The sequence below is a fragment of the Neovison vison genome, chromosome 1 (assembly GCF_020171115.1).
Source record: "Neovison vison isolate M4711 chromosome 1, ASM_NN_V1, whole genome shotgun sequence".
Taxonomy (NCBI): Eukaryota; Metazoa; Chordata; class Mammalia; order Carnivora; family Mustelidae; genus Neogale; species Neogale vison.
In genome coordinates this window covers 24,380,071-24,398,823 of record NC_058091.1, presented here as the reverse complement: position 1 = coordinate 24,398,823, position 18,753 = coordinate 24,380,071, and the positions used below count along the sequence as shown (strand labels likewise).

The window sequence follows — 18,753 nt, the reverse complement described above, 5'->3', positions numbered from 1 at the left end:
ATAAGACCTGAGTCATAACTGAGATGAGTTACACCACGGAGTTGGGGCACTAGGACAGACTGACTTGGGGCACTAGGACTAGGTGAGGTATCAGAAACAGGGAGAAAGGCACTGGGTTGGTTAATCTGGGAATGGACTTGGAGGAAAAGAATTTGTTAGACAATGGCCAGAGGTTAGAGTGGGAGGCACAGGGGAGAAACACAAGGATGAAATAATGATTATCCAAAGCCCAAATGGAGTACGAGAGCTGTAGTGAGGCTGAGACTCTAGTGTCTGACTGGGCGGAGGGTCAGATATTGGGCAGAAGTACGTAGAAGAGCCAGTGGAAGGTCCAGGTGGGAGGCAGGAGCGATCGGAGAGCTCTGGCAGAGGCCTGCTGAGGCTCAGATATGCAGGTGACTTCTGGGGTTCAGGGATAGGACACTCACCTCTGGGGACTGGAGAGTAAGGCAGAATGTCCGGTTGCTAGGGTGGAAGGATTCACACACTCAACTAACTCACTCATTCACCATTTATGGAGCCTTTATTCTATGCCCAGCAGTAGATGAGGCTCTAGAGATTTACAGCTGAATAGGACATAATTTCTGTACTCAAGAACCTCACAGATTAGTGGGGAAGACAAACATAGAGGAGGTCATAATGCAATGCAATGCAATGGGTAGAATGGAGATGCACCCATATACACACACACCACATATACACACACAGAGGGGTTCAGAGCCCAGGTTAGGACCAAGAGGAAGAGGTCTGGAATGACTTCCTAAAGGAGTACAGTCTGAATGAATGCTTAAAAGGCGTATAAGAAATTTCCAGAAGTCATGAGAACCGATGAAATCTAGTTTTACAAGCAGAAAATGGGGGGAAAGGACAGGAATCCAGTTGAGGGGAACTGGGCATTCAGTCGTGAGGAGTTGGGCCACTGAGATGAGCATAACCGGGTCATAGGTCACCAGAAGCCGGAGTTCCTCCACGGGCCTCCCTGCGTTATTCTAGTCCCGGGCCAGTGTGGGCTGAACTTCACTGAGGGGCCCAGACACCGGGCTGACCTTTAGGTCAAGTTCACAAAGATGTTCACAGCACACAGAAAGGCCACGTGGGATGGTTGCAGTTTATTCCTCCCTGAACTTCCTCAAGAGGAACATGTGTCGGCATTTGACTCAGAAAGGAGAGACCGGACACGGGACAATAGAAGATGCAATTCTAAGAGTTTCCAGAAGTGGAGTCCCTGTGCTTTTGTCTTGAATTTGAAAAGAAATTCCGTTACTTCTGATTCGCAAAATGAGTTCGAAAATATCCAAGATTTTCCCTGCAACGATTCATCTCTAAACTCACTCCGCAAGTTTGAGACGAACTATTTTTGATATCCTCAAGTCGGCTGGCGACACCACACATGTGAGCTGACGGGTTCCACATCTGCTGGGGCCCCGGAACGCTGAGTCTGGAGGCTTGGCTGTGCTCACCCCGGCTGTGGCTCCACGTGGAACCTTCTCTTGTTTTCTAAAGAAATTCTGAAATCACAGAGACGTAGAGGTGTAAACTCCCATTCATCACCCGGAGGTATAACTGGGAAACCTAGTTATCTTTCCACTTAAATGGCAACAGTGTTAACCTTTTTGTTGAGTCAGAAATCTCTCTTTTCTGGGGTAGGCCCGTGGAGCTGTTTTTAGAATGTTCCACATTTTCTGAGGGAGTCCTCCAGAGGGGGGAAAAATGCTGAGCTTGCTTGCATAGGCACATGACACCAAAGCTTTGGCCCAAAGGAAGAACTGAATTCTTTGAAAGAGAATGAAAGATTGCCGTATGTAAGAATCAAAATAAAAATGTGAATGAGTAATGATTCACAGAGAAAGAGAGGTGAATCCAAAGTTTGTTTAAACCAGAGATTTTTGAAGTAGAGAGGCGATTAGTCTAAATTTCTCACATAATCTAATATTTATTCGAATGGTGGGCACCACATGAAAATGGATGCTTGACTCTCAGCAAGAGGGGGAAATCCCCTTGCAGTTTAAATGAAGGATTTTTACTTTTAACAGTTTAATTGAAGAGTTTTTGCTTCTATTTTATGGTGAGAAGCAGCGCCTTCTTAGAATAATAGATTTTTTAAAAATGCACCTTTGTTCTGACAATCACATTTGTGGTAAAATGTAAGGAACAATATCGCTTCCCATTTGCTTTTCCCCGAAGTTGGCCTAAATATCCAGCATATTAGTCAGAATAAAGCTGTTGAGAATAAGACACATGGAGAGAGTTAGTTTGTCATGTATCTTGGCATTCCTTCTGTCAGAACTGGTCACTCCAGAACAAAGTCAGACATCCACCCGGTGTCTCCTGGCCCCAAGAAAGTCCAAGAGCTGGCAGTGGGGTGGTCTGCCCTAAGACAGGCAGTTAGGGAACCCATGATCTGCGGAGATTTAAAGAACAACAAAACCAGCTCAAAGCATTTCTGCTTCATGTTATTACTGTGACTGGATATGTGGAGTATCTACAGGGTTTTGCACACCCCTCCCTGCAGGGGTTGTGGGCTTTCTTGGTCTGCCTGCCTCAATACGCCATTGTCTGCACCCCAGATGGGGCAGAGGCAGAAGGTGGCACTAGCTTCAGTATATAACAGGTTATAAAACATCCTAAAATGATTCTATGTGTAGGATAAAGAAGCTCCTAGGATTTTTATCTAACATGGCCATTGAGTTACTGGGAGTGAAAATAGAGCTCATTCCCAGTGAACACTTACTGAGCACCGGGCACTGGCTGGGGCTCATGGGCTACGGGTGAGGAACCAGATACCATCCCTCCCCTTAGGAAGTGTTTGGTCTTTGGGTGGAGGGACAAAAATCCCACCAACTGGCATCAAGTTGCATCTGTGTCCAGTCTAAGAGAGGGCAGGTGGGGATTTTTGACTGCTTAGAGAGATCCAGAAAGACCTTTTGAGGAACTGGTCTAGTAGCTCTTCCAAGATTAGTTGTCATGCCAAGGACTAAAATCAGAAATTTTTTGCCTGCAGTCAGCTAGAGTCGTGTCCTCTCTGGAATCTTTGGAACAAAACCCATCTCCAGGGCCGTAGCCTACATCCTCTTAGTTATCGCTGAGCCATTCCATCCAGTGAGGTTGGGATGTGGTTGGAGAACATGGAGAACATTCTGCCAACACTCTGCCAAGGGCCTCCTCTTGATACCCCTCCTCTGGGCATGCCCCTTAGATCAGCGGCTCTCAGCCCTGCTTGTATGTTACAATCCCAGAGCTTTTTTTTTTTTTTAATTTTAAAACCACCCCTGTCCAGGCTCCACCCTAGCCCAATTAAATCAGAGTCTTACAAAGGTGGGGCGGAAAGGGGAGGGCACACTCCACTGTCAAAAACCCACCCAGATGACTCTAGCAGGGGCCAGAAGAGAGAACTCTCTTGCCATCAATGAATGCACTTAATTTCACTTAGTCTAGGAAGAGTAATTTTGAATTTTACCCTAAAAAGACTTCAGAATGTGAAAGGAAACGCTTTGGCAAGAGGTGGGTGAGTGCTTGTGTCTGCATACACACGTGAAGGGTTTGGCACTCGGTCTCCACGCACGTGGTGTGCTCTCCAGCTCGGTGGCGCGTGCTGGAAACGCAGCAAATGGCTGGAGGGTAGAATGTCTTAGACTCTGGAATCAGGTTGATCGGGAGAGGCAGACCCTTCCAAGGGCCATGGAGTTCCATACAGAGGCAAATACACAGCTCAGTGGAGAAGCAGATTTCTGGCTTTCTCTCTTCGCTTCCAGGTCTCCCCGTCTCCCTCTCCCCTCTTCTTTCTCTTCCACTGCTGCTTCATTCAACCTCATAAATTAATAGGCTTTACATGAAGTCTTCAGCTTCTTTGAGGAACCACCTTCAAATCTTAGACAGTGGGATTTCTTTCCTTTTCTTTTTTTTTTGTCCTTTAAAAACATAAAAAGCATTGTGATCACCTTACATGTAAGTGAGATGGATGTATTTTTGCCACCAATGTTGAAAATATCCCCAGGCATCTGGTGTGTATGAATGTGTACACATAGTACATGCATAATAAACATATTCCACCTTATGAATATTTATACACAAGATACATATATATTGAATATAGACATATATATGTAAATAGTAGCCCTCGTAAACTATATGCTGTGTTTCCAAGCATATGTATCATAGTGCACCAGGAATATAGTGAACCTACCACCAAGTTTAGCCTATTTTGAGGTGACATTTTCTGCAAAGTTGTTTATGGTAGGGTCTAGTTACTCTCCATGTATTTTTTTTTTTTTTCATCACTTCAACGTTGGTTAAGTACTAACTCAAAGTAAGGCACCGGGCATGGCAGAATTAAGAAAGATGAAATAGATGAGGTCCCTGCCTTCAAGAGACCTCACAGAGCGACATAAAATGCACTTACAAAGAATGGAAGAATGTAACGTTGTTCCTACCCATTGACCTCTTTCTGTTTTTCCTCCAGCTGCCTTTTATTTATACACTCCACTTTAATGTGGGCCCCATTTAAGATTCTATTAGCTTAGACCCTGATGCAGGTGCAGTGTAGGGCTTGAGGCTGTGAGAAGGACCATGATGGTTTCAGTGCCCGCATAACCACTGGACGTGAGTGGTGCTTACGCTCACTGTCGCATGTAGCCCAATCCTGTAACGGCATTTTTATGTTACTCTGATTTGGCGGGGCAAGGTGTCTTAGAAAGGCACCCGATCCCAGAGATGTTCCTAAATTTCAAAAAGGAAACCAAAACAGAGCAATGTCTTCTCCCACCGACTTCTTGTAACCCAGATGTCCCTGGCCGTGACATTCCACTTCCAAATTCCATCCCGTTCCCTCCCTGGAATAAGTAGCAGAGGCCTGTATTAAAAACAAGCAATACATCCTAAGATGGACAAGATCTGGATCCGTTTCCAAAACGACAGTCCCTCGTCTAGCAGAGGAGCTCTGAGTGATACTTGTCAGCGGGCAAATTTCACTCCATGGAAGGAGAAACAATACACAAGGGCTGTCATCGCGGTGGCGCAGACGTAGACGCATTGTTTTCTCCCCCTCCATCCGTACATCACAACAGGTAGTTCTCAGCTGTTTCCGTGGTGCCAGACATACATTTTATCTAAAGAGACAGCAGACAGAACTACCTGCTGCTTCCTGTGCGACTCTCCCTGTGTTTCTCTCCTTTTTCCTACTTCACTTGGGCTTTTTAAAATCAGCTGGCAGGGAGCCAGGAGCTCATCATTTTAATGCAGTGCAAAATGGAATATGCATAATTATATGCAAGCCATATGTGAGGGAGACAGCTCAGCTGTGAATTTCAGGAGGCCAGGGAAGGGAGAGCAGTTAGGGCTAAGATGAGATCAGAGCAGAGCAGGGTGCAAGTGTCACCCAAATGAATGGTTTAATGAGTGTGCTGCAGACACGCCTCCTCTCACCTACCTCTCCCTCTCTCCAACGCCAAACCAGAAACCGATGGAGATTAGAAAGCAAAGACTGTATGCAAGCGGTATTGCTAATGGGTTCTGTTAATGTCTCCATTTAAACTTCAGCTTTCTTAATTAACAGTGTAGATCAAAATAACCAGTAACTCTTAACGCAGCTTCTTAATTAAATCTATTTTTTTACTGCATTCGATTGAAAAATCGTTGTTCTTACTAGATCATTGCTCCTTTCAGATCTTTATTTAAAAATCAAGGGGAATCAGTTTATCTCTGACAGTATTACAATGCAAAATATAACGATGCAAATTGCTTTTCTTATGGCCTTGCTATTAGAATTTTTTTTTTAAGTGCATTATCTAGAGATTGCTTAAGCATGCCAAAAAGTTTAAACACGTACGTATGTCATATAACCCTGAATGTGCCACGAAAAGTTGCGGGAAGCCCGAAGTGGTGGTAATTTCCAACCAAATTGCTTGATTTTGGTTTGCTTCGTATCATTTAAAATATTACACCACGATGAATTTGCATGTTCAAACCAAACTATGTAAAAGAAAAATAAATCCCAAATTTTGATACCTAAAAGGCGTACTGCGTATTTAAACAAACTTCTTAATAATGTTGTTATTTCTGGATTCCCGTTTGTTTAATGATCTGAGCTGTTATGCTTTTAGCTTTTTTTTTTTTCTTCCATTATTTGTAAGTCCCTAAATAGGCCATTATATTTCCCTTCAGGCTAGAGATGAAGATGGACATGCTGAAAATTTTCCCCAGCAGCACTATGCTAAGGAAACTCCAAGGCTTGCCTTCAAGAATAACAGCGAACTACTTGTAAGAATAACATACTTACAACAAGTCTAGAATGTTACTTTAGCACAGTGAAAACAGTTTTTGCAAGGGTTTGTTCATTATTACATAATTTATGAAGTATTATAGTTTTTCTGTATAGAGTTCTAAATGCTAATTCTGCTATCACTGAATATTAATGATAAGATCTCAAGTTGTTTGCAAATCTTTTATATCTGATTATAGAGCTTGGATGGCCCTGTCTTTATTAGCTTGTTTTGTATAGTAGTTTATCACCAGCCATTTGGAGAATGGCTAGTAAAGTTACAAATACAGAGAAAGACAGTGGATATATGTAGCTTGGAAAAAAAAAACACAAAACCAATCCCACTACCTCTCCTCCTCCTACTTCCTAATTGTACACTATTTTAGGACACAACATGGTAATATTTTGTTCTGCTAGGGAAGATGGCAGAGTTGACACGCAGTACTCCCTTTAGAAGTCAAGTGTTCCTACACTGTCTTGCCAAGCTCAATCAGGCGCTTTCGTCTTTCCTATGTAGGAGAAGTCAAAGCGGCGACAGGATGCAGGGATGTTTACAAGTCGTGAGAGAGAGGATATCAGCTGTGACAGGGACTGTGTTCCAGCGTAGGGTTAATTTGCTGTTCATTTTAGCATTTACAGCAAGACAAGATGAAAAGCAAGCAGGAATGCCTATTATATTTCTATTAAATGAATCTGTTGGGACCTAATGTTCTTGATTAGCTTTTGAAAATGAGTGCTCCACAATGCATTTTCTGTTTACCTAAAGTAAACAGAGAATGAATTGTCATTTATTTAGAGATTTAAACACTGCTTTTGAAAATGAGGCTTTATGAGGGATCTAGCTATGTTGTCCCTAAGTGTTCTTTTCCCTTCAGTTGCATTAAAGCAAAACATTTGCTCCAGCTAAATGAAAACACTGAAAGACAATGAAGATACTCAGTTGTTACATTCTGAGGTAGTCTCATTTCTAGTTAGTTTTTTGGCCCAACACAGTTCGGCTCTGCCAGGTCTCCGCATTAGGAAATCCCACATGTAGCCGTCTTTGGACTTAGCACTGATACCAACTGTTCATGAAAAACAAGGTGTCCAAAGAGCAGGAGAAGAGAGAAAAATAACGTGCTTACCAATCCTAGCCACAGCCGTGAGATGTTCCCAGTGAGAGAATGCCCTTCCCTGGTCCGCAAACTGTGTAACCACAAGAGCCCCACTCACTCTGTGTGTCCTGTCCCTTTGACTCACCTATCCGTGGGCCAGTTTGCTGCTTAGAAATGCAATTTTTTTTTTTCTGAAAATTCAACTCACCTTATATTTTATCGTAGGGCTCTTAAACTTCCAGGTCCACTAGCATGGCCTATTTTGGGGGAAAACTTTTTCATTCATTTCCGTTTTAATATTTCACTCTCTAACTGTGGTTATCCAGCTGAAGACTGTAGGCCATGGGCCATTTATGCTATGTTTTGGTATCAAAATGCTTTGGGGAGTATCTTATTTCTTCTTAGAGAAATTGTTAAACAAGTAATATGCCATATTTGATTTTAAAAAATTTTTATTTGTAAAATGAACGTGCTTGGGTCCCGGTTGTGGTCAGTCTGTGTAGGAGGAACTCAGACATACATGTGAACATCTTTCCCATCAGTCTTTATAGAAAATATATGTTTAATTGTTGCTATGCTTCAACACAATATTGGATTAGCAGTAGTTTTGAGAGATTGGTATAATCTTTGTCCTTCTCGTCACTGTTAGAAATGCTTTATTTTCATCAGCGTACTTTTCTGTGATAAAGGAAAAAGGGAGAGTAAAGAGGAAAAAAAAAAAAAAAGTAAGCTTATTTCTCCAAGGAGAAATTTTATTTTTTTCAACTGCAGGAGAGGCAGTAGTGTTTGTGGCTGGTTATGAAGCCTGGAGAAGTTATGTTACTGTATGAAAGAGACCTGTACATTCTTAAGAGAGGAATAAGAAGTCCTTGGAGTTTTGTTAGTGCAGCTTCGAGCAAATTTTTAAAGGTTTCATGAAAAAAGACTGCAAGTCCCGCTCCAAAGTGCTTTCTTAGAAGCCATTTTGCATAATTCCCTGCAGCAAGAGGCTCAGTGGGCTTAGAAAGCAGAGGAACCTCGTGGGGGGTGTCAGTGACCCTTGGGAGAAAGCCCTGGGGCCACAGGTTGCTTCTAAGCTCCCATGCCGTCAGGACACTGGGCTACGTGGCTAACGCTCTGGGCCACACTTTCTGACAGAGAGTGCCCCGGCCAGGTAGCTTGGACACTGCCTTGGACTTTATTAGTGACCGTTTGTCGTCTCTGGTCTCCCCCCTGCACCCCCAGCCTCTGCTTCTGGGAAGAGGGTTAAGTAAGCGCAACAGAAGCAAAGCAAAATCCATGCGCGGAATGCCCAGGGACACCTAGTCAGAAGGCCCTGACAGACAAAGCACTGGCTGATAGAAAGATCCGCTGTGTGACTGGAGACCCCTGTCGGGTATTGATTTTTCCATTTAAATCCCAAACCGTGATACGTGCCTTCACACTTAACATCCAACACAGATGACTAGATATATCGCTCGGTGGCCAAGATGCTCTGGTTGGTGGTTGTGCAGCAGCTTCCTTATGCTTTTTATTAATTTGGAAAATGCAAGGCTGTCAGGATGAGTGACATTAGATAAAGCTTGAGGACTGTTTGATAGAAACACAATTCAGTGTGGCCCCATCTACCTCTTCGTTAGGCACACACGCGCGCACACACACACACACACGCGCGCACGCGTGCGCGTGCGCGTGCCAAGGTATTTTGCCGGCAGAGCTGAATTTATGACCAAGGCAAATAACTTTCAAGATGAGAAGCTGTGGAAATTCACATCCCATTAACACTCCAGTGACATGGCTTGTGGGAGTCCCAGAGAGGGAACATTTAGAACAAGCTATAGGTATCTAGCCTCTGCCCCAAGCTTCACCTTCACTGCTGGTCCCTTTACCATTTTTGCCTCATTCTTTTGGGACGAGAAGGCCTTCTCTCCTCTTCCCCTATTACAATGCTCGTATGGATGGTGGAAGTCATGTGAGGAGGGCCTTTACCATGTCATGAGCTCACACCTCACCATCCAGGACTTTCTCAGTTCTTAAAAGGCAGCAGAATTATAGCAGAAATGCAGCAGAAGCTGGGTCCCCAGAGGGAGAAGACATGTTGAGAGGGTTTGGGGGAAGGAACTGAAGGCACCCAAGCCTACTCCCCAGGTGTTCTCAAGGCCAGTGCCGAGAACATCACTGCAATTGAAGGAGGTCAGAATAGAGTCAAAGGACAGCAACAACAGCCTCGTGTAACTGGGTTGGGAAGAAAGCGGCTCTAGGAAGTCTGAAAGGAGAAATAAGAGAAAGGAAACCCAAGGGGGAAATCAGACTGTTTTCCTCAGTTCCAGATTCCCAAGGCATCGCAGAGACATCGACTTTTCCTGAGGCTGTTAGGGGTGGGAGTCTTGCAGAGGGTGGGGGATAGAGTCTGCAGCTGGGAGGCTACATAAAAATAGCATCAAGGAAGAATTCTTTCTGGTCACTCAGAATGCCAGTGTAAGGAGAAGATGAGAAGAATTTTCGTTTTGTGGCCTGTGAGCAGAGGTGGTGGGGAGGTGAGATGCTTAGGCAGATCTTCTGTGGGCTGATTTGTCCATCTCATTTCCTTGGGAAAGTAGCAAAAGTTGGACATAGTCCTTAGGCAGAACTGCTTTGGATTAATATGTTGTTCAATTAGCAAGACATTATTGAGCATCTTCTGTATACATGGATTATACTGCACAGTGCTTTTGGGGGACACAAAACAGAAAAAGGCACAGTCCCTTCCCTGAAGGAGCTTGCAATTCAGTAGGAAAAATAGGCCCATATAGTATTGTAGTCATCAGGAATGTGGGCTCTTAGGGCTTCCTGAAAGTTAGAATTTTGCCCCAGCCAGACTTTAACTTACACTGTATTACTCCGGGGGTATCACTAAGGATCATAAGTACAAAGGCTTAGAATTCATGGTGACACATCTGGCATTACAACATCATGGATCCTCTTGGACCTCTCTGAACCTCAGATCTTCATCTATAGCATGTGATAGTAAAAGGTAATAACCTCAGAAGATAGGGTAAGGCTTGAAAGCGATGACATATTTAAAACGCCTGGTACCTAGTAGCATTCAGTAAGTGTTAGCTGCTATTATTATGATTCTTCTTATTGCCATGATTGTTACCATTACCCAGTTGGCTGTGCCCAGGAGAGCACCAGCAAAGCTCTGGAGTACAAAGGAAGAAGAGATTATTTCCAAATACAGTAATTAGAGACCTAACAAAGGAGGAGGACACCTTTGATCTAGGCCTTAACACGGGTTGGATTTCCAAAGCTGGAGCTGAGGTGTAAGGGAAGGGGGCATTCTAAGCAGAGGAAAATAGCGTGGCAAAGACGAGGACGCGGGAGAGGATAGACCAGGTGAGCTACCGGCTGGTGGCCCCTAAGTTGAGTGGAGTATAGAGTCTCTGAAGGAAAAGGGGGTGAGCCAGCAGGCTGGCTCGTTTGCACAGGTCTTAGTAATTGACAATATCCTATCAGGTTTGGACGTCAGTAGCTCTACTTCATGGAAATTCCTAGTGCTTCTGTGGATTTAAAGAAATTATTATGGAGAATCCCTACCATGCACAAGAGTAGAGAGAGTGATGCCATTGACTCCCCTGTACCTGTCACCCAGCTTCAACAGCGATCAAACTACTAATCTTGCTTCATCTATTGCTTTACCCTATAACCACCCCTTCCCCTTTTATTCCACTGAAGGATTGTGAGCGAAGAAGCTTCTTTGGCTTCTTTTATGGTAAAGACTTTAGGTTCCCCCATTTTTCTGGCTAGAAAGAACCGGTTGACCCTGGTTACATTGGGAATTGAAGCTTTGGGACTAAGTTCACCTAAAACAAATGACTTGGTGATGGCAGTGGGCTCTTCCCTTCCTGCTCAGTACGACCTTGCAAGTCTTGGACAATCAGATCTAGTTCAGAAAGCCCTGAAGGTAAAAAATACACCACAGTGCCAGTGGTGACTTGAATTCTTTACTTTCAGGCCCCTGGTTCTAAACGTATTTATTTAAAAAATGAAATCATATCTCTTTGCAACCCAGCCCAGTTCATGAGTATATGTTGGCCTCATAACATCAGTGAGGGGCTGTTCTGGGGTTGCAGTCACATATTAGCTATTGTTAGAACTTTCCTGCGATATCATGGAGACTTAATGAGAACTGGCCCCTCGCCCCACCAAAAAAAAAAAGGTGATAGAAACAGCCATATTTCCCTTGAAACTTGATAAGCTTTTCAAAATAGGTGTAATTAACCCAAACCCCTCTCCTTAACACTTGGTTTAACAGAAAGTCAGATTCATGCCCCAGCTCAGCTTGAAGTTCCAGGAGAGCAGCACAAGGCATTGAGACCATAAATTCGTGGTGACACACTTGGGCTTCTGTCACATCAAATAAAATATCATACGACATTTGTGTATGTAGTTTGCTGTGTGCCAGTTTCCTGAAACAGTATTTGTAACAGCCCCAAACACATCAAGTGACCCAGAAATCCCCGGGGACCCGTTGCTATCTAGAGAGATTTGGCCTCTGCCACCATTTTCACATCCACCCTCCGGATCCCTCTAGTCTGGGGCTATTTGGCCCCACTGTGCTCCTACGGTATTTGGAAATATGTTTTTGAAAAGTAGAACTCTTGAGAAAGAGAAGGACCCCCATTAGACTAAGCAAGGGGCGGTGCCAACGGAGGTGGCACAAGGCACAGAGCAGCAAGACCTCTCCTTGGGCGGGGCGGAAGGGGCGTGTTCTGCCGGGGCTGTCTAGTTCCGCCCCGCAGGGCCCTCCGTTGCCACAGGTGCTGTTGTTTCACCGGCTCTGGCTTGCAGCTGCCCTTTCTTCCCAGCCTCCTGGGTCCCTTGCTGCTGTGCAATCAGGGTGGAGAGCCTTCCTTTTCTCGGGTAAAAAGACCCCCTTGTACCGCAGTAGACCATCTCCCTTCACTCCCCAACGAGGCAAACCTATTTCAGCTCTCCCTTTTTAGTTTCTTTATTTGGCGGGGAGAAGCCATTTGGGTAAGGGCTAGAGTTCCCCAGCTTCTGCACTCATATAAGCACATTTCTTGGAGTCAGGCACCCTTGATTGGATCTGGGGCCCTCGGCTGGATCGGAAATCCTCAGTCCTCAGCAAGCTCCCTTTTCCAAGACATGGAGATCTTTGCCTTTCTAGTTTCAGGGCCATGGCACAGAAAGGTCAGAGGCGTGATGGTTTGGTTTCATGCTGACTTCTCACACAGTACCTTGCAGTGGTTCTCAGAGCCAGAGAGGGTTGTGGAGGATCCTGTGTTCTCCAAGGGGGTCAGTGTGTTATAGTAGATAAGAGTGGGTACCCCAGTGTCTGCTCTGTACATGTGCCTGCTGCGCAGCCTGGGCAAGTAAGCCCCACAGGTCTTAATAATTGACAATAGAAATTATCTATTTCAGACAACTGTCTGCCCTGAACTTTAGTGTCGTTATCAACAACCATGAGAATCAACACAGTACATACCTCAAACGGTGGTTTTGAGGAGTCAGTGGGATCATGTGTAAAAGTATGCATCTTACAGTAAAAATTCAATAAGTGTTAGTCTTATAACTAATGAAATGGAACTAGAAGGTGGCATTAGTTTAAACAAAATCTTAAGGTAGATGCTGGGAGTACCTGCCTTTATTCTCTAACTAGAGACTCTTCCCAGTTGATTGGGATAGAAGCCCATATGTAATATTTTAACTTCAGAGAAACCCTTGAACATCTACCCACTTGCCTGTTCATACTGAAGACACCAGGGATGCCTGTTGGCTGCATAGCAGATATTGCTGATTTGTGAGTTACTGCAATATTGGAATGCTTTTTTGAAGAAGAATGCAAAACGTTCGAAATATAGTATGGTGTACTGGAGAGCTTGGGCTCTTGAGCCAGACTGTTTGGTTCAGATTCAGGAATCTCCACCACTCCACCTGCTGGCTGTGTGACCTTAGACAGGTCACAGAATGTCCATGTCCTTGGCTGTAAAATGAGGACAATATCTGTCCAGTAGTGCTGCTATGAGGTCCAAATGAATGAATACCCATAAGGTTCTGAGAACGGTATTTGGCAGCTGGTACTTAATCAGTGTTGTGATCATGATTATTTCTTCCAAGCCTGCTTTTTAAACACATCATAGGGTACCACTTGGCCACATTTTTAAGGAACATATTATCTGAAAGTCTTGGGTGTGCACATTTGCATGCAAAAAACACAAAATTTCCTTGTGAACAATGAGAAGGACAAAATATATTAGGCAGAATATTCTTAGAGTTAAGCTTTTTTTTTTTTACTATAACTCTCAGGGAAGACTCTCTGTATGATCCAAGACCCCTTCAATCTTGCCCTGCCATTTAATATTAAAATTGTTACTCTTGGAAGTATGCAACTAAGAAATTAAGTGCAAAGCAAAGGAAAAAATTTAATTTACACCTGGGGATATCTGCAGTAGTGAATGGATGTGCCTGTTAAGGAAAGGAGACAAGAAATCATCCTTTGTGGGGAGCCTCCAATATGCCCGGACTGTGCTTAGTCTTTATACACTTTCCTTTAGACCCTTCATTCTCCCTAACTTTGCTAAACAGCAATTGTTATTTTTCATTCTACATGTTGGGAAGTTAAAATTCAGAGATGTTATGTTCCTTACACTGGGGGTAGAAAGGGGATCCAATGAGCAGGTGTGGGCCAGGGTTTGACTTATATCTCTCTGACCTGTGCTGGAGGGACCAGGTCTGATACACCCTTCCATTCCAGGGCTATGTGGGTGGAATGAAGGAATTAAGAAATTAATTCAGAATCATTCTTCCTGGCTTCTTTGTAGTACAGTTCTTTGGGAGAGTTCCGAAGCCAGAAAGAGCATCCATGAGAATGTCAGGAAGGAGAAATTATTCAGAAAGGCCTGTAATATTGGAGAATTCCCAATTGTGTAATAAATTGTGGGGAAAGAAACCAAAGTATATGTCTTTTAGTTTCGTAGACTAGAAAATATATTTTTCCATATGATATAAGCATTTGAGTATGTTATTTTTAATAAAAATCTGACAGCAATAGATTGTGTATGATAAGTGCTTAAGTCTTCTTTTGAAGATTTGGATTCATTTCGTGGTCAGTAAGGCCATTTAAAAAAGAGCTGACCTTAAAAAGGGTGGGGGGGCTGACCTCTTTTGATTTAGTACCGTGGTATTCCTCAGAGTGAGCTGACCTACATCCTTCAAGATTTCTGGCCATTACCCAGACTCGGGTGTCAGCCATAACCCCCCACTGAACTGGACAATCACCTGAAATACCAAAGAAAATTCACCTCTGGTGGCTTCACAGAAACTCTAGGTCGTATATCAAGCAAATCCAGAAAATGAGATAGGATATCAATTATCAATATAAAAGCACACAAGTAACCAGCCAGAACTAAAATCCATCATATTCAGCCCCATGTTTGGTTTATGGTTGGAAGAACAAGCTAACCAAAATCTTTTGGGAGAAAAAGGGAAAGGGTATGAAAAATATTTGGAGTTAAGAAGTATGACATTTGTGAGTAATAAGGGAGGCAAGAAATTGGAGGTGGTGATATGGGGGTGTTAGGGGGCTGGTGAGAGGGAATTTTGAAAGGGAAGAAGGAAGATAAAAGCCCATAATTAAGCTGCAAATGAACAGATTTGGGCAAACAAGAATCTTTGAAAGAATGTATTTTCTCACAGCATTCGGCTTGAAGTCTCTCTTAAAATCATGTATTTTGTACGCGTCCCAGTCTTCTGGTCTGAGGTGTTGGGCCTTCCTGGAGGGCTCCCATCTCCTACTGCATGACCACATGCAACCTGGAAAGGAGCTTCTATTTGAATCCAGATGAAGCTCCCTTGGGCCGAGAGCTCTGTGGCGCTAGACCTTTGTCTTTGTAGACTGTATCCCTGAGCAGTGCACTTGCCATGGCATATTTCATGGAATGTAAAATGCACTTTCCCCACCTAACATCTCAGAAATGGGATTACAGATGATCATTGATGACCTGTCATTTTTGAACTGGCCATGTTTTTCCCTAGCAGTGTTATAAAATAATGGTATCTTAACAACAATGATGATGTAGATTCCATGAGCTGTGGAGATCAGTGCTTTGTGATTTTTTTGTTGGATGAATGCATGCAATAACATATCCCCGGGCTCTAGTTCAGGTAAAAGTGAAATACTTACGGTTGGCTCTGGATTGTGCAATGGCCACTGACAAGTTCAAGTGGGGAGCTGGCCTATGGTTGTCGCGGCTGAGCACGTTACTGCTGGCTGTGTACTTTCCCTTCAGTGGAGCTGCCAGATGGCTTTGTTCATTTTCTCAAGCAAAATGTTGAACCAGTAAAGACAGGCCCTAGATAAGCCAGGTTTAAAATAATAAACAACGTTTTCCTTAATTATCCAGAAAATTGCTCAATATTCTACCATGGGATTGCACATCCACCAAGATCTCTCTCGAAAATTCATGAGGGTACATTGGTCAAAGAGCCATGATTTCTTCCTTTTTCCCCGTAGAACATGCTGTAGGTTACATTAGGATAAAGTATGTTTTTTATAAATCAAGAGGCCCTTCTCCATCATCAGCACCGTCACCAACATCTCCTAGAGAAGTTCCTAACCTACTGAAGAGACAGATACACATGGTGCATTTCCTACACGTCCCAAGTCTCATAATCCACATTCAAGATATTAGCTTGTGCAGGTCAAGTTACACCCTTAACTTTATATGTGAAATACTCTGCTGTTTTTTAGCAGTCAGATCTCAATATGGTTTGGTTTCATTTTCGTGGAAGTTTTGAATCCGATTTTGATGCAGCGGCAGGATCTGTCTCCCACTTCTTTGTGGGAACAAGGAGGGGAAACCCATGTAAACATTTTCAAGTGTCAAAGCCTGAGGTGGGAAGAGGGAAATATTTAAATATTGCTCACTGTGATTGGATAAAGCCTTTATATGAAAAATATCCAGATTATTACAACGTGTAAAATATGGGGAGGGCCTCTGGTACACACCCACTTCAATCAGTGGTGCTTTTAACTTCTAAATTGTCTGATAAATGTGTGAAGACACTCCCAAGGAATGAAACATCATTTTTGGCTTAGAGGAAATATTTATGTATTTGCCAGAGAGTTTGAGTTTTGAAATTACATGGCATTGTTGCATATATATGTACAAAATACACTATACAAAGGCAGATTGTTATATCCTATGTGGAAATGTCGATACATATATAAAGGAAAATGAAAAAAAACTAGACCATTACAGAAGTGCCCACCAGCCTGCGGCATCTAACCCATCTAATTTCTGCAGTATTTTTTCCTATAACAATTTGATGTTTACATATGAATACATAAAAATAAATAGCATGGAAAAATAAAGTTGTAATGAAATATTTATTTTCATTTTTCCTTAGCATTTTGAAATTTAGACAGTGTTCTGACTGTCGTCCCTTCAGCCAGGCTGGAAATTGAGCTCCATCAGTGGCAACAGCCGGGCCTGACCATTCAAACCCAAAAGACCTTTTCTCGAGGGATATATTCTTCCTGATTAATTTGGTCTGAATAGTTTCTTATATCTCTAATTTATTCTTTTATATGCACTGCATGAAGACAATGTTGATTACCCAGTGTGATGTCTATGAAGATTTAAAACCTTTTTTAAAAAAAATCTGGGTATTTAGTGTCATGGACACACACCTGAAAAGGGGCACGAGTGTGAGAGTAGGAGGTTATGGTGTGTGTGTGACCCAGATTATGAAGACAGTCTTAAAAATCTGTCTTTTAAGTGCTGTGCTGTGCTTAAAAGTCATGTGTTGTGGTGCAAACAACGTATAAAATGTGGATCCTTCTCATAAGGAGTTCATAAACAAACTGACCTCGTATGAACAATGGACTTCCAGTGAATAGCAAAGTGCCCGATGGGTGCTATGCTGACTAGGAATAGAAATACATGTCGGATCTTCTGTACGCAATAAGGAAGCGAAGGGAGGGGAAAGATGGTGGGTGGAGTCATCAAGAGTAGATGCTCGGGCGGGGGGGGGGGGGGGGTGGCTGGGCTGGTCCTTGGAGGGTGCGTGCACCATAGAAGGGTATCCCAGAGAAAGAGAAGATTGTTTGGGAAATGATGATGAGGGAGGTAAGCAGCGAGCACATGGCGGGGGTGGTGGGGGGAGTGCGGGAGTGGGTAGTAGAGAGAGACTACTGGATGTGCCAGGTGAGAGAAGGTAACTTGATAGGTTGTGGTCAAATAATAAAAACAGTGAGAAACAAGCAGGTAACCTCACATTTGGTGTTTTAGGATGTGGGACTCTGTCATAATGGGTGCCTGAGCCAGGAAGTACTATTATGAAAGCAGTGCTTTTACAGGTTGGAGGGCGGGAATGGGGAAGCTTCTAGAAGGTGGTTAGTACGATCCAGGCCATGAGGACAAAGGCTTCTCACAGCTGGAAAGGCAAGAGACGGCAAATGGCTGGCCAAGAATATTGGTCACCAAGTTCTTATGACCATGCTAATATAAATAACAGGCAAGGATTTCATCTCAAGCCAATTTTCTTGTAAATTTAGATTTTGGACAACAGTCTTAATTGAGTAAGTAGCTAGATGTGGTCAGTGGCAAAAACAAGATCAAAGCAGAAGCAAGACCCTGACGTTTCAAGTATTTGTGATCTGGGGTGATTCAGGGATCAGTGTGATGAGAACTGTAAAAATACAAACGGGGGGGGCAGTTCTTAAATTTGGGTAATTTAAAGAAGTGTAGACCCTCCATTAACAAGAAGGCAATAATCCCTTCCCTCAGAGAACAGCACAGGGGGAGTGTGGTGTCTGTGCCCTGGACTCAGTGGACTTGGTCTACTTCCTAGCTCTTTGGTTACCAGCTTTGCAGGCTTGGGAAAATCAGTTTCTGCATCTGTAAAACAGAGATAATAGCTGTGTAGGATTAATGTCAAATCTAAGCGAGATAATACATGTAAATGCCTGGCATATAATAAGCGGTCAGTAAAAGGTAACTAATAAAGGTAATAAAATCCCTCTTCGGTGCTCAACTTTAAAGAAAAGGAAAGATAATAAGTAAAATCTACACGACTCTTCAGAATGCTTTTATTTATGTATTTATTTGAATATACTGAATGCAGTGTTACATTAGTTTCAGGTATACAACATGGTCAGGTCAGAAAACTCTATACCTATGCTATGCTCAACCACAAGTGTAGAACCCCCCTTTTTTTTTTTTTAAAGTGAAGACAAAAATCTTATCATACATAGCTTTTGATTCTATGGACTTAGCTTATTTTTCATGCTTTGCATGTCCTGGATTTTAGAAGGAGAGCTGGTGTTAATTCAGTAATGAGCCTAAAAGTTTTAAAGATTTTCATCAAATAAAAAGCATTTTATTAAATATATTGAGTTCACTAAGATAGAACATTAAA

The 18,753-nt window shown here is 43.0% G+C and overlaps 1 protein-coding gene across 1 annotated transcript in view; it reads left to right on the top strand.

The window, feature by feature from the left end:
- Nucleotides 1–18,753, top strand: part of LOC122904122 (sine oculis binding protein homolog) — a 162,223-nt gene that overhangs the window by 88,746 nt on the left and 54,724 nt on the right. The window contains exon 5 of the mRNA XM_044244600.1: nucleotides 6,160–6,255. Coding sequence (XP_044100535.1) covers nucleotides 6,160–6,255 — 96 coding nt within the window. The remainder of the gene's footprint in view (nucleotides 1–6,159; nucleotides 6,256–18,753) is intronic.